Here is a 15,141-nt window from a genome sequence, read left to right as displayed (position 1 = left end):
TGTTCCTGTGCTGTAATTATCTTTGTTCTTTGTTCTTTGTTCTACGTTGCTTTCATTGATCTCACCAAAACCTTTGACCTCGTCAGCAGACGTGGTCTCTTCAGACTACTAGCAAAGATCGGATGTCCACCAAAGCTACTAAATATCATCACCTCATTCCATGACAATATGAAAGGCACAATTCAGCATAGCGGCGCCTCATCAGACCCCTTTCCTATACTGAGTGGCGTGAAACAGGGCTGTGTTCTCGCACCTACACTGTTTGAGATTTTCTTCTCCCTGCTGCTCTCACAGGCATTCAAATCCTCTGAAGAAGGAATTTTCCTCCACACAAGATCAGGTGGCAGGTTGTTCAACCTTGCCCGTCTAAGAGCGAAGACCAAAGTACGGAAAGTCCTCATCAGGGAACTCCTCTTTGCTGACGATGCTGCATTAACATCTCACACTGAAGAGTGCCTGCAGAGACTCATCGACAGGATTGCGGCTGCCTGCAACGAATTTGGCCTAACCATCAGCCTCTAGAAAACGAACATCATGGGACAGGACGTCAGAAATGCTCCATCCATCAATATTGGCGACCACGCTCTGAAAGTGGTTCAAGAGTTCACCTACCTAGGCTCAACTATCACCAGTAACCTGTCTCTCGGTGCAGAAATCAACAAGCGCATGGGAAAGGCTTCCACTGCTATGTCCGGACTGGCCAAGAGAGTATGGGAAAATGGTGCACTGACACGGAACACAAAAGACCGAGTGTATCAAGCCTGTGTCCTCAGTACCTTGCTCTACGGCAGTGAGGCCTGGACAACGTATGTCAGCCAAGAGCGACATCTCAATTCATTCCATCTTCGCTGCCTCCGGAGAATGCTTGGCATCAGGTGGCAGGACCGCATCTCCAACACAGTAGTCTTCGAGGCGGCCAACATCCCCAGCTTATGCACACTACTGAGTCAGCGGCGCTTGAGATGGCTTGGCCATGTGAGCCGCATGGAAGATGGCAGGATCCCCAAGGACACATTGCACAGCGAGCTCGCCATTGGTATCAGACCTACCGGCCGTCCATGTCTCCGCTTTAAAGACATCTGCAAACGCGACATGAAGTCCTGTGACATTGATCACAAGTCGTGGGAGTCAGTTGCCAGCGATCGCCAGAGCTGGTGGGCAGCCATAAAGGCGGGGCTAAAGTGTGGCGAGTCGAAGAGACTTAGCAGTTGGCAGGAAAAAAGACAGAAGCGCAAGGGGAGAGCCAACTGTGTAACAGCCCCGACAACCAATTTTATCTGCAGCACCTGTGGAAGAGTCTGTCACTCTAGTATTGGCCTTTATAGCCACTCCAGGTGCTGCTCCACAAACCACTGACCACCTCCAGGCACTTAACCATTGTCTCCCGAGACAAGGAGGCCAAAGAAGAAGATAACACAGTAGAGAGCCACATACTCAAGTTTGCCAATGACACGAAGATTGCTGGGATAGTAAGCAGTGGAGATGGGAGATTGAAATTACAAAGAGACAGTGATAGAGTCAGTGAGTGGGCAAAGCTATGGTAGAAATCCTGGATTTCAGCGCAGGTAAGTGTGAGGTGATCCATTTTTGCCCAAAGAAATGATAGATCACAGTATTATTCAAACAGTGAAAAGCTAGGAACAATGGAAGTCCGAGGAGGTTTAGGGGTTCATGCTAACGTTGTACCTCTGTGTAAAAAGGGAGCGAGGGATAGACCAAATAATTACAGGCCAGTCAGTCTGACCTCAGTAGTGGGCAAAATTATTGGAATCTATTCTGAGAGATAGTTTAAACTGTCACTTGGAAAGGCACAGGTTAATCAAGGATAGCCAACATGGCTTTGTTAAGAGAAGATCTTGTTTCACCAACTTGATCGAATCTTTTGAAGCGGTAACAAGGAAGATAGACGAGGGTAGTGCAGTTGATGTGTTCTACATGGATTTTAGCAAGGCTTTTGACAAGGTCCCAAATGACAGACTGATTAAAAAAATAAAATCCCATGGGATCCAGGGAAATGCAGCAAGGTGGTTACAAAATTGGCTCAGTGGCAGGAAATAAAGGGTAATTGTTGATGGGTGTTTTAGCAACTGGGAGGGCTGATTCCAGTGGTGTTACACAGGGCTCAGTACTGGGTCCCCTGCTTTTTGTGGTATATATGAACGATTTGGACGTAAATGTAAGGGGCGTGATTAAGAAGTTTGCAGACGACACAAAGATTGGCACTGTGGTAAATAGCGAGGAGGATAGCTGTAGGCTGCAGGAAGATATTGATGGTCTGGTCAGATGGGCAGAAAAGTGGCAAATGGAATTCAACCTGAAGATGTGTGAGGTGATGCATTTGGGGAGGTCAAACAAGGCAAAGGAATACACGATTAATGGGAAAATACTGAGAAGTGTAGAGGAAGTGAGGGACCTTGGAGTGAATGTCCACAGATCCCTGAAGGTAGCAGGACAGGTCGATCAGGTGGTTAAGAAGGCATTATGGAATCCTTTCCGTTATTAGCTGAGATGTTGAATATAAGAGCAGGGAGGTTATGCTGGAAATATATAACTCATTGGTTAGGCCACAACTTGAGTACTGTGTGTACAGTTCTGGTCATCTCATTACAGAAAGGATGTTATTGCACTAGAGAGGGTACAGAGGAGATTTACCAAGATGTTTATGGGACTGGAAAAATGCAGCTATGAGGAAAGATTGGATAGGCTGGGGTTGTTCTCCTTGGAATAGAGAAGGCTGAGTGGAGATCTGATTGAAATGTACAAAATTTTGAGGGGGCTGGTTAGAGTGGAGGTGAAGGGGCTATTCACCTTAGCAGAGAGTTCAGTGATGAGGGGGCATATTTTTAAAGTGATTGGTAGAAAAATTAAAGGGGAGATGAGGAAATACTTTTTCACCTAGAGTGTGGTGGGGGTCTGGAACTCACTGCCTGAAAGGGTAGTTGAGGCAGAAACCCTCAACTCATTCAAAAGGAGTCTGGATATGCACCTCAAGTGCCGTAACCTAATGGCTACAGAACAAATGCTGGAAGGTGAGATTAGAATGATAGAGGTATATAAAATTATGAGAGGTATAGATAGGGTAGATAGCCAGAGTCTGCTTCACATGGTAGGGGTGACTAAAACTAGAGGGCATAGATTTAAGGTGAGAGGGAGGAGGTTTAAAGGGGATCAAAGGGGTAAATTTTTCACACAAAGAATAGTGGGTATCTGAAATGAGCTGCCTGAGGAGATGGTGGAGGTAGGAACAGTAGCGACATTTACGAGGCATCTGGACAGGTACTTGAATGAGCAAGGCATAGAGGGATATGGAATTAATGCAGGCAGATGGGATTTGTATAGATAGGCATGATGGTCGGCATGGATGCAGTGGGCCGAAGGGCCTGTTTCTATGCTGTACGACTCTATGACTCTATTGTGGTGTGGATTGTATTTCAGCCGGCCAAGTGGCCTCTTTCAGTTATAAAAATAAAGTGGTGGCTGGAATGTTAGTGTTTATAAGCAGAGGGCTGGAATATAAAGTGGAGGTAGTTCAGCTCCAGCTATACAAAGCTCTGGTTAGATCACATATGGAACACAGTGTACAGTTCAGGACACAACACCTTAGAAAGGATATATTGGCCTTCGCTGGAGTACAGCGCAGATTCACCAGAATGTTAGCAAGGCTCTGAGGGTTAGATTATGAGGTGAGATCGCAAACTAGGCTTGTATTCCCTGGAATCTAGGAGGTTAAGGAGTGATTGGATTGAAGTATTTAGGCTTTGAAAGAAGGTAGATAATAAGGTAAAGGGAAACATTTTGCACTGGTGGGAGAGTCTAGGACAAAGGGATGTAACCTTAAACCAGGCAATTCAGGAGAGCTTTAGGAAGCACTTCTTCACACAAAGGGACATAGAAGTGTGGAACTCCCTCCCACAAAGAAACAGTAGATGCTACCTTTTTATTTTATATCTAATTTATTTTAAATGTAAGATCAATTGTGTACATCTTGAGCTCTTCACACCTCTTAGCCTTTTCTTTCTTTCTGTCCTCACTGGTGAGTGCATGTGAGAGTGAATGTATGCGTGGATTTTTTTTTTATTCATTCATAGGATGAGGCTGTCGCTGGCTAGTCCAGCATTTATTGCCCATCCCTAATTGCCCTTGAGAAGTTGGTGGTGAGCTGCCTTCTTGAACCGCTGCAGTCCATGTGAGGTAGGTAGACCCACAATGTTGTTAGGAAACACTGTTTGGGTGGCACAGCGGCGCAGTGGTTAGCACCGCAGCCTCACAGCTCCAGTGATCTGGGTTCGGTTCCGGGTACTGCCTGTGTGGAGTTTGCAAGTTCTCCCTGTGACCGCGTGGGTTTCCGCTGGGTGCTCCGGTTTCCTCCCACAACCAAGACTTGCAGGTTGATCAGTAAATTGGCCATTGTAAATTGCCCCTAGTGTAGGTAGGTGGTAGGAGAATCGTGGGGATGTGATAGGGAATATGGGATTAATGTAGGATTAGTATAAATGGGTGGTTGTTGGTCAGCACAGACTTGGTGGGCCGAAGGGCCTGTTTCAGTGCTGTATCTCTCTATGACTCTATGAAGGGAGTTCCAGGATTTTGACCCAGTGACAGTGAAGGAACGGCAATATAGTTCCAAGTCAGGATGGTGTGTGTCTTGGAGGGGAACTTGCAGGTGGTGGTGTTCCCATGCATTTACTGCCCTTGTCCTTCTAGGTGGTAGAGGTCGCAGTTTTGGAAGGTGCTGTCTAAGGAGTCTTGGTGCGTTGCTGCAGTGCATCTTGTAGATGGTACACACTGCTGCCACTGTGCGTCGGTGGTGGAGGGAGTGAATGTTTGTGAATGGGGTGCCAATCAAGCGGGCTACTTTGTTCTGGATGCTGGAGCTGCACCCATCCAGGCAAGTGAAGAATATTCCATCACACTCCTGACTTGTGCCTTGTAGATGGTGGACAGGTTTTGGGGAGTCAGGAGATGAGTTACCCACCGCAGGATTCCTACCCCCTGACCTGCTCTTGTTGCCACGGTATTTATATGGCTACTCCAGTTCAGTTTCTGGTCAATGGTAGCCCCTAGGATGTTGATAGTGGGGGATTCAGCGATGGTAATGCCATTGAATGTCAAGGGGAGATGGTTAAATTCTCTCTTGTTGGAGATGGTTATTGCCTGGCACCTATGTGGCTGCCACTTATCAGCCCAAGCCTGGATATTGTCTTGCTGCATTTCTACACAGATTGTTTCAGTATCTGAGGGGTCACGAATGGTGCTGAACATTGTGCAATCATCAGCCAACATCCCCACTTCTGACCTTATGATTGAAGGAAGGTCATTGATGAAGCAGCTGAAGATGGTTGGGCCTAGGACACTACCTTGAGGAACTCCTACAGTGATGTCCTGGATGATTGACCTCCAACAACCACAACCATCTTCCTCTGCGGTAGGTATGACTCCAACCAGCAGAGAGTTTTCCCCTGGATTCCCATTGACTTCAGTTTTGCTAGGGCTCCTTGATGTCAGACTCGGTCAAATGTTGTCTTGATGTCAAGGGCAGTCACTCTCACCTCACCTCTTGAGTTCAGCTCTTTTGTCCATGTTTGAACCAAGGCTGTAATGAGGTCAGGAGCTGAGTGGCTCTGGCGGAACCCAAACTGAGTGTCACTGAGCAGGTTATTGCTAAGCAAGTGCCGCTTGATGGCACTATTGATGACACCTTCCATCAGTTTACTGATGATTGAGAATAGACTGATGGGGCGGTAATTGGCCGGGTTGGACTTGTCCTGCTTTTTGTGTACAGGACATACTTGGGCAATTTTCCACATTGCCGGGTAGATGCCAGTGTTGTAGCTGTACTGGAACAGCTTGGCTAGGGGTGCGGCAAGTTCTGGAGCACAGGTCTTCAGTACTATTGCCGGAATATTGTCAGGGCCCATAGCTTTTGCAGTATCCAGTGCCTTCAGTCGTTTCTTGATATTATGCGGAGTGAATCGAATTGGCTGAAGTGTGACATCTGTGATACTGGGGACTTCAGGAGGAGGCCGAGATGGATCATCAACTCGGCACTTCTGGTTGAAGATTGTTGCAAATGCTTCAGCCTTATCTTTCGCACTGATGTGCTGGGCTCCCCCATCATTGAGGATGGGGATATTGTGGAGCCACCTCCTCCAGTTAGTTGTTTAATTGTCCACCACCATTCACGGCTGGATGTGGCAGGACTGCAGAGTTTAGATCTGATCCGTTGCTTATGGGATCGCTTAGCTCTGTCTATCACATGCTGCTTACGCAATATGGCAAGCAAGTAGTCCTGGGTTGTAGCTTCACCAGGTTGACACTTCATTTTGAGGAATGCCTGGTGCTGCTCCTGGCTTGCCCTTCTGCACTCTTCATTGAACCAGGCTGGATGGAGTCTCCTGGCTTGATGGTAATGGTAGAGTGGGGGATATGCTGGGCCATGAGGTTACAGATTGTGGTTGAGTACAATTCTGCTGCTGCTGATGGCCCACAGCGCCTCATGGATGCCCAGTTTTGCAGGGTCGACAGGGCTGGGTTTGCCATTGTTGTTTCCAGTGCCTAGGTCAATGTAGGGTGGTCCATCCGGTTTCATTCCTTTTTATTGACTTCGTAGCGGTTAAGATACAATTGAGTGGCTTGCTAGGCCATTTCAGAGAGCATGTAAGAGTTAACTACATTGCTGTGGGTCTGGAGTCACATGTAGGCCAGACCAGGTAAGGACAGCAGATTTCCTTCCCTAAAGGACATTAGTGAACCAGATGGGTTTTTACAACAATCGACAATGGTTTCATGGCCATCATTAGACTAGCTTTTAATTCCAGATTTATTAATTGAATTCAGATTCCACCTTCTGCTGTGGTGGGTTTCGAACCCATGTCCCCAGAGCAATACCCAGAGTCTCTGGGTTTCTAGTCCAATGACAATACCACTACACCACTGTGTGGTGTTGCGAACATTTCAGGTGATGAATATTGTTCAATAAGTATTTAATCTTCTGTTTTAAAACCCACGGGGAAAACCTGTCACCGTCTGTTTATTTGCCAAACAAAACCCAGGAGTTGAAACACTTGTTTAACAAAAACACTGTCTGTGGTCATTGGAAGGTGAAAAGTGGAAACCAGCCACACCATCACCCACCTGTCCATAACAAGTAATATATTACTATTTAAGTGTGCCACTCTTCCTTCTCTATAATAATATGGTAATATCATCATTAATGTTAATGGACTACTGTGTTAAGATTCCACCATGGCAGTTTGGCATTTTGAATTCAGTTTAAATAATCTGGAAATAAAAAAGTCTGGTATCAGTATTGTTGACCACGAAACTGTCGGCTTGTTGTTTAAAACAAAAACAACTGATCACCAATTTCCTTGAAGGAAGGAAATCTTGCCCTGTCTGGGCCTATATGTGACTCCATTCCCACACCAACATGTTTAATTCTTAAGGCACTCAGGAATTGGTTCGAGCAAGTCTCTCAGTTATCAAAAGGTTCAAGAGAGGCCCCACCACCTCAAGGGAAGGGCAACAAATGTCAGCCTTGTCAGCAACGTTTCCCTCTAAATTTGTTCAAATGCATGGCCCCTTTAAATGTTTTTGTGCGGCCGCAGGCACATGGTAATTTAAAGGGGCTGACTTGTATACCGCCTGCGTGGGGACTTTTGGGTTGCTGCACAGCTAAGAGGGGACATTGCTTGTCAGTGATGCCCCACATCCTACGAATGAATGGTGAGGGGCCAAAAGCTGGGTTAGAATCTACCTTCTGTCATTTCATTCTTTGCAGGAGGAGATTAGGCCCATGGAGTCAGCTCAGCTTTAAAGGAATACTCCAGGGAGCTTGTTGGGATCTAATCATCAGTGATCCCCGTTGATTTATATGTTTTAATGTCTCCACTAAGTAACCATTTTCCATCATAAACTGAAGTTTTTAAGTATGCCTCCCGCTGTCTGACCATTGCTGCTATTAGGCAATCTGGTGTTTTATTATAAATACAAACCGCGGGGGGAAGCTTGTGTAGCAAGAAGCTTCCGGCATATGTTTTCTATTAGTTTGAATGTTTTAAACAGCGGGTACCAGGTAATACTGTAGAGGACAGGCTGCTCTGCTTTTCAGTATTTTAACAAAGATAGAAAAACTAATTCATGGTAGTTCTTAATTCTTTTAAAAAATTAATTCTCCCTCTTCCCTGGATTTCACTTGGTAGAAGCACTAGCCATTTCTCCTTCCAATATGCAGTACTTTCAGCTGTACTAAATTTGATGCACTATTGACACAGAAAAGCTGTTCCCATTAGCTGATGGTACAAGGACTAGGGGACACAGATGTAAAGTTTTGGGCAAGAGATGAAGAGAAGCTTTTGGCGCAGCGAGTGGTAATGACCTGGAACTTGCTGCCTACGAGGGTGCTGGAAGCAGAGACAATGAATGATTTTAAAAGGAAATTGGATGGGCACTTGAGGGAAATAAACTTACAGGGCTCAGGGATAGAGCTGGGGAATGGGACTCACTGGAATGCTCTGCAGAGAGCTGGCATAGACATGATGGGCCAAATGGCCTCCTTCTGTGCTGTATGACTATTGTCCTAGTCATTGATGTATCAGAAGGGTTGATCTCTGATCTATGCCGAGTGTAAGGTGTGTCAGCCATGGTTCTGAGCAGCGCTCTCCCCTCTGAGTCAGAGATCGTGGTTCAAGTCCTAACTCCAGAGACTTGAGCACCAAAATCACGCTGACATTTCAGTGTAATACTGAGGGAGTGCTACACTGTCAGAGGTGCTGTCTTTCAGATGGGTCATTAAACCGAGGCCCCACTGCACTCTGAGGTGGACATAAGATTCCATGGCACTATTCGACAAAGGACAGCAGACTTCTCCCCGGTGTCCTGGCCAATATTTATCCCTCACCCAACCCATATCACATTGCGCACAGCAAGATCCCACAAACAGCACCTGGTTACCCATGTTTCACCACATTGCAACAGTGACTACACTTCAAAAGCATTTCATTGACTGCATAGCACTGTTGCCCTACATGCCAGGTTTACAGTGGAGGAGGAGGGGTAGGTGTCTCAGACTGAAGCCTGCCCTTCAGCAGTAATGAGACCACACCCTCCCATTCCTTACCACCGGAAGCTCAATTGCTACACATACCCACAGTCTGACTCTCACCTGTCTGCCATCCTCCCGATTGCACAGTTCAAGTACGACCTGCGAACCTATGGAGAAGTTTGTAATTGCCACGCACTTGCCCTGCTGCTTGATCAGAGGTCCAGAAATCACCCATTCCTGCAAATAATCAAACACTCAAAACTTAGTCACAACTGCAGTGTAACTGGAATTATAACAACAAGTTGCATTGATATCGCGGCTGTAATGTAATAAAATGTATCAAGGTGCTTCACAGGAGCGTTATCAAAAGAAATGTGACACCAAGCCGCATAAGGAGATATTAGGGCAGGCGACCAAAATCTTGGTCAAAGAGGTCGATTTAAGGAGAGTCTTAAAAGGAGGAAAGTGAAGTAGAGAGGTGTAGGGAGGGAATTCCCGAGCCTCCGGCCTTGGCAGCTGAAGGCACAGCCACCAATGGTGGGGCAATTAATGGCTTTAGTCCTGCCAGTATTTCGTTGGAGGAAATTTCTGCTCATCCAGTACTGGAGGTCGGACAAGCAGTTTGATCATGTAGAGAAAGTGGAGGAATCAAGAGAGGTGGTGGTGAAGTAGAACTGGGTGTTGTAACATACATGTGGAAACTGATGTGCTTTCAGATGATGTCACCGAGGGGCAGCACGGAGATGAGAAATAGGAGGGCAGAAGAATAGATCCTTGGGGGACACCAAAAGTAACGGTGCAGGAGCAGGAAGAGAAGCCAATGCAAGTAATTCCTTGGCTATGATCAGATAGATAAGAATGGAACCAGGTGAGAGCAGTCCCACCCAGCTGGACAACAGTGGAGAGGTGTTGGAGGAGGATGGTGTGGTCAACTGTGTCAAAGGCTGCAGACAGGTCAAGAAGGACGAGGAGGGAAAGTTTACCTTTGTCGCAGTCACATAGGATGTCACTTGTAACTTATAGTAGAACATAATCCCACCAATTTCTAATAACTTTGTTTATCTTTTTATCCATTATCTTTTTCCAGTTTTCTTCCATGCTCTCCTGATAGAACTGACTGTTGCTGGGGAAGGTCTTGGACACTGGGAATTCTCCATGATCAGTGACCAATTAATTCACAGAGTGCATTGCAACCAAATTTGATCCGGTTATCACCAGTGATGAGTGAGAAATCTGGCTGTTATATTTTCCCTGTCCTCCCTAGATCACTGGGGTTGCCGAGGCTCAACTGTTCTACCTCACACGTCGTCAACGAGCTCAGAAAAGACCCAGGCTTAAATCTGGATGGTGGTGTTACCCACTCAGCCAACAGCAGTGTTGAGCAGTACTCCATCTTCATTCAGATGAGACACTAATCCGAGACTCCATCTGCCCTGTCAGATGAATGTAAACAATCCCATGGCACTGTTTGAAGGGTGGGGGTGAGTGAGATCATCTCATTACTCTTTGTGAGGCCTTGTGCACAAAATTGGCTATCGCATTCCCTACACATCCTATATCAGTGACTACACTTCAAGAGTACTTCATTGGCTGTAAAGTGCCATGGGACATTCTGAGGTTGTGAAAAGTGTTATAGAAATACAAGTCTTTCTTACTCAAAGTTAGAAAAGGGAAAAAACACTCATGTTCCCATTCCTGCTCAGATCCAACGTGCCGAGAACAGGTTTGGACTAGCGTGCTACTTCTCACGATTAATAGCCTGCTGACAGGTGCTGGCTGGTCTCACACATAAATGAGGTATTAGAAGGCGGCTGGGGTTTGTGGGGTGGTACCTGAACATGATTCAGCTTTAAGACTTTGCTGCCCATTTCCTAACTCACATCACGTCCCATTCACCTTTACCCCTGTGCTCACTGACGTACATTGGCTCCCGGTCCAGCAACCTCTCGATTTTAAAATTCATATCCTCATCTACAAATCTCTCCATGACTTTGCCCCTCCCTGTCTCTGTATTCCTCTCCAGCCCGACAACCCTCCAAGATATCTGTGCTCCTGCAATTCTGGCCTGTTGTGCATCCCCCACTTTAATCACTCTTCTATTGGTAGCTGTGCCTTCAACTGCCAAGACCTTACACTCTGGAATTCCCTCCCTAAACCTCTCTGCCTCGCTACCTCTCTCTCCTCCTTTAGGACATTCCTTAAAACCTACGTCTTTGATCGAGCTTTTAGTCACCTGTCCTAATATGCCCTTTGGTGTCAAATTTTCTTTGATGACCCTCCTGTGAAGCACCTTGAGACGTTTTACTATGTTAAAGATGCTATACAATTGGGAAAAGAGGGGGATGAAGAATCGGAGCTTGCCTCTCACCTGGCTGTAGGGAATGCTGCTTTGCATCTCTGTGCACTGCCCCAGGCTGATGATGATGTTGCCTGTTGTGTAAGGGGCCTGAGACTGTATGCACTTTCCTCTCTGTCTCAGCACAACCGTTTCAGACACTTCCTTTTCTGGGACTCTAAAGCAAGAATAAAGAGGTGAAGGTTGTACAAATTGCTGCAGCCGTGAAAAACTGGATAGAAAGCAGTATCTGTGCAAATGGATGTTGTATACAACATGGATATATATCTTTCTTTTGGGCCTCCTTATCTCGAGAGACAATGGATACGCGCCTGGAGGTGGTCAGTGGTTTGTGAAGCAGCGCCTGGAGTGGCTATAAAGGCCAATTCTGGAGTGACAGGCTCTGGATATATATATGTGTGACACCAATATACATGATAAAGAGACAACAACGGAGAGGAATTTGCAAATGGAGAGGTATAATTTCCACACAAACACTTCCATAATATCACCACATGCTCGCATTATTCCTTACAAGAACTTGGAGGAAGACAAATGGTTTCTGACAGCTGTTGACTCCCAATGTTGTTGCAGTTTTGTTGCAAGCTTCTTTCATTACTGTCTCAAGGCCACACTGGTAGAGGTCTGGGAGGTGCTTCTTTACAATGTCACCAGCTAAGCAATGGGAAATGTTGTATAACGCACTGGCCAGATACCATTTGGAGTCATGTGTTCAGTCCTGGACACCGTGTGGATTCACCAGCATTATAACAGGACTAAAAGAGTTAAATGATGAGGATAGGTTGCATAGGCTAGACTTGTACTCCCTTGAGTATAGAAGATTAAGAGGTGATCTAATTGAGGTGTTTAAGATGATTAAAGGATTGATAGAGTAGATAAGAAGGGATATAACATAGGTAGGTTGGAAAAGGCAGGGTAAAGCAGTAAAACAACAATGACATACATTCAAGGAAGAGATAGTTCAGGTACAAACTACTCATGTTCCTTTGAAGGGAAAGTAGAGCATCCACAGCTAATGCACCCTGGATGACATAGGAAATAAAATTAAAATAAAACAGAAAAATTAGGTTTATAACAAATGTCAGGAGCAAGATTCAGTTAATAACCAGGAAGATCATGGAAAGTACAGAAGGGAATTGAGAAAAGTTAATATGGGAGGCAACGAGAGGTTATGAGGAAAGATTAGCAGACAACATTAAAATGAAGCCTAAAACATTTTATAAACATGTAAAGTCTATGCGTTAAGCTAGGGCAAAAGTTGGGCCTATGAAGGACCCAAAGGAAAATCTTCACATAGAGGCAGAGGCCATGGTCATAAGGTCATAAGAACTAGGAGCAGGAGTAGGCAATTCAGCCCCTTGAGCCTGCTCTGCCATTCAATACGATCATGGCTGATCTCATCTCGGCCTCAACTCCACTTTCCTGCCCGTTCTCCATAACCCTTCAACCCTTTACGAATTAAAAATCTGTCTATCTCTTTCTTAAATTTACCTGCACTCTGGTGTAGTGAATTCCATAGACTCACGACCCTTTGAGAGAAGTAATTTCTCCTCATCTCTGTTTTAAATCTGCTACCCCTTATCCTAAAACTATGACCGCTCATTCTAGATTGCCCCACAAGAGGAAACATCCTTTCTCCGTCTACTTTGTCAATCATCTTATATACCTCAATTAGATCTTCTCTCATTCTTCTAAACTCGAGAGAGTAAAGGCCTAAACTTCTCAATCTCTCTTAATAAGACAAACCCCTCATCTCTGGAATCAATCTAGTGAACCTCCTCTGAACTGCCTCCAATTCAACTACATCCCTCCTCAAGTAAGGGGATCAAAACTGTACGCAATACTCCAGGTACGGTCTCACTAATGCCTTGTACAGTTGCAGCAACACTTGCCTACTTTTATATTCTATACCTTTAGCAATAAATGCCAAAATTCCATTTGCCTTCTTTATCACCTGCTGTACCTGCATACTAGATTTCTGCAATTCATGCACGAGGAGACCCAGATCCCTCTGCACCGAAGCACTCTGAGGTTTCTCTCCATTTAGATAATAATTTGCCTTTCTATTCTTCCGACCAAAATGAATAACCTCACACTTATCCACGTTAAACTCCATCTGCCAGATTTTGGCCCATTTATCTAATCTATCCATATCCATTTGTAAATTTCTTATTTCTTTATTGCAACTTACTATCCCACCTATTTTAGTGTCATCTGCAAATTTGGCTATCGTACCTTCTATCCCTGCATCCAAGTCATTTATATAGATTGTAAATAGTTGGGGCCCGAGGACCAAACCCTGTGGCACCCCACTAGTTACATCTTGCCAACAAGAAGAGAACCCATTTATCCCGACTCTCTGTTTTCGGTTGGTTAGCCAATCCTCTATCCAAGCTAATAAATTGCCCCTAACCCCACGTGATCTTATCTCGTATATTAACCTTTTGTGCGGCACCTTATCAAATGCCTTCTGGAAGTCCAGATATACAACATCTACAGGATTCCCATTATCCACTTAACTTGTTACATCTTCGAAGAACTCTAGCAAATTAGTCAAACATGATTTACCATAAAACCATGCTGATTCTGATGGATTGCGTTTTGACTTTCTAAATGTCCTGTTATTACTTCCTTAATAATGGATTCTAACAATTTCCCAACGACAGATGTTAAACTATCTGGTCTATAGTTTCCTACTTTCTGCCTCCCTCCTTTTTTGAATATTAGCATTTTTCCAATCCACTGAAACCTTTCCCGCATCCAGGGAATTTTGGAATATTATAACCAATGGATCCACTATCTCCGCTGCCACTTCCTTTAGGACCCTAGGATGTAGGCCATCAGGGCCTAGGGACTTGTCTGCCTTCAATCTCAATAGTTTGCTCAGTACTTTTTCCATAAGATGATGATTTTTCCAAGTTCCTCCCTTTCTATAACCTCTGCATTTATTGTTACTATTGGGATGGTACTAGTGTCCTCCACTGTGAAAACTGAGGCAAAATACTGATTTAGTGTCTCCGCCATTTCTGTATCCCCTCTATTTACTCCCCAGTCACATCCTCCAAAGGACCAACATTCACTTTAGCTACTCTCTTCCCTTTTATATACTTATAGAAGCTTTTGCTATCCGTTTTTATATTTTGCGCTAGTTTTCTTTCATAATTTACCTTTGCTCTTTTTATTACTTTTTTAGTAACCCTTGTCGATCTTTAAAAGTTTCCCAATCTTCCCAGACTGCCACTGGCCTTTGCAATATGGTATGCCTTAGTTTTTGTTTTTATGTTATCCTTAACTTCCTTGCTTAGCCATGGATGTTTTTTCCCCTCTTACAATCTTTCTTACTCTCTGGAATATTTATTTATTTTTTTTATTTAGAGATACAGCACTAAAACAGGCCCTTCGGCCCACCGAGTCTGTGCTGACCAACAACCACCCATTTATACTAACCCTAAATATATTTTAGTTGGGAGGAATTGAATATCTCCTTAAACATTTGCCACTGCTCACCAACTGTCCTACCTTTTAGTCTTCCTGTCCAGTCCACTAAGGCCAAATCTGTCCTCATGCCTATGTAATTACCTTTGTTTAACTCCAGAATGCTAGTGTGGGACTCCAGTTTCTTGCCCTCAAACTGAATTTGAAATTCTGGCATGCTATGATCACTCTTCCTGAGAGGATCCTGAACTATGAGATCATTAATTAATCCCACCTCATTACACAATACCAAACCTAGAATAGCCTG

The 15,141-nt window shown here is 44.8% G+C and overlaps 1 protein-coding gene across 1 annotated transcript in view; it reads right to left on the bottom strand.

Moving 5' to 3' along the window:
- Window positions 1–15,141, bottom strand: part of galnt16 (UDP-N-acetyl-alpha-D-galactosamine:polypeptide N-acetylgalactosaminyltransferase 16) — a 163,216-nt gene that overhangs the window by 13,772 nt on the left and 134,303 nt on the right. The window contains exons 13-14 of the mRNA XM_068039764.1: window positions 11,412–11,556; window positions 9,164–9,280 (exon numbers count right to left, since the gene is read on the bottom strand). Of these exons, the coding sequence (XP_067895865.1) occupies window positions 9,164–9,280; window positions 11,412–11,556 (262 nt within the window). The remainder of the gene's footprint in view (window positions 1–9,163; window positions 9,281–11,411; window positions 11,557–15,141) is intronic.

This window comes from Heterodontus francisci, chromosome 9 (assembly GCF_036365525.1).
Source record: "Heterodontus francisci isolate sHetFra1 chromosome 9, sHetFra1.hap1, whole genome shotgun sequence".
Taxonomy (NCBI): Eukaryota; Metazoa; Chordata; class Chondrichthyes; order Heterodontiformes; family Heterodontidae; genus Heterodontus; species Heterodontus francisci.
This window is presented reverse-complemented; position numbering and strand designations above follow the sequence as displayed.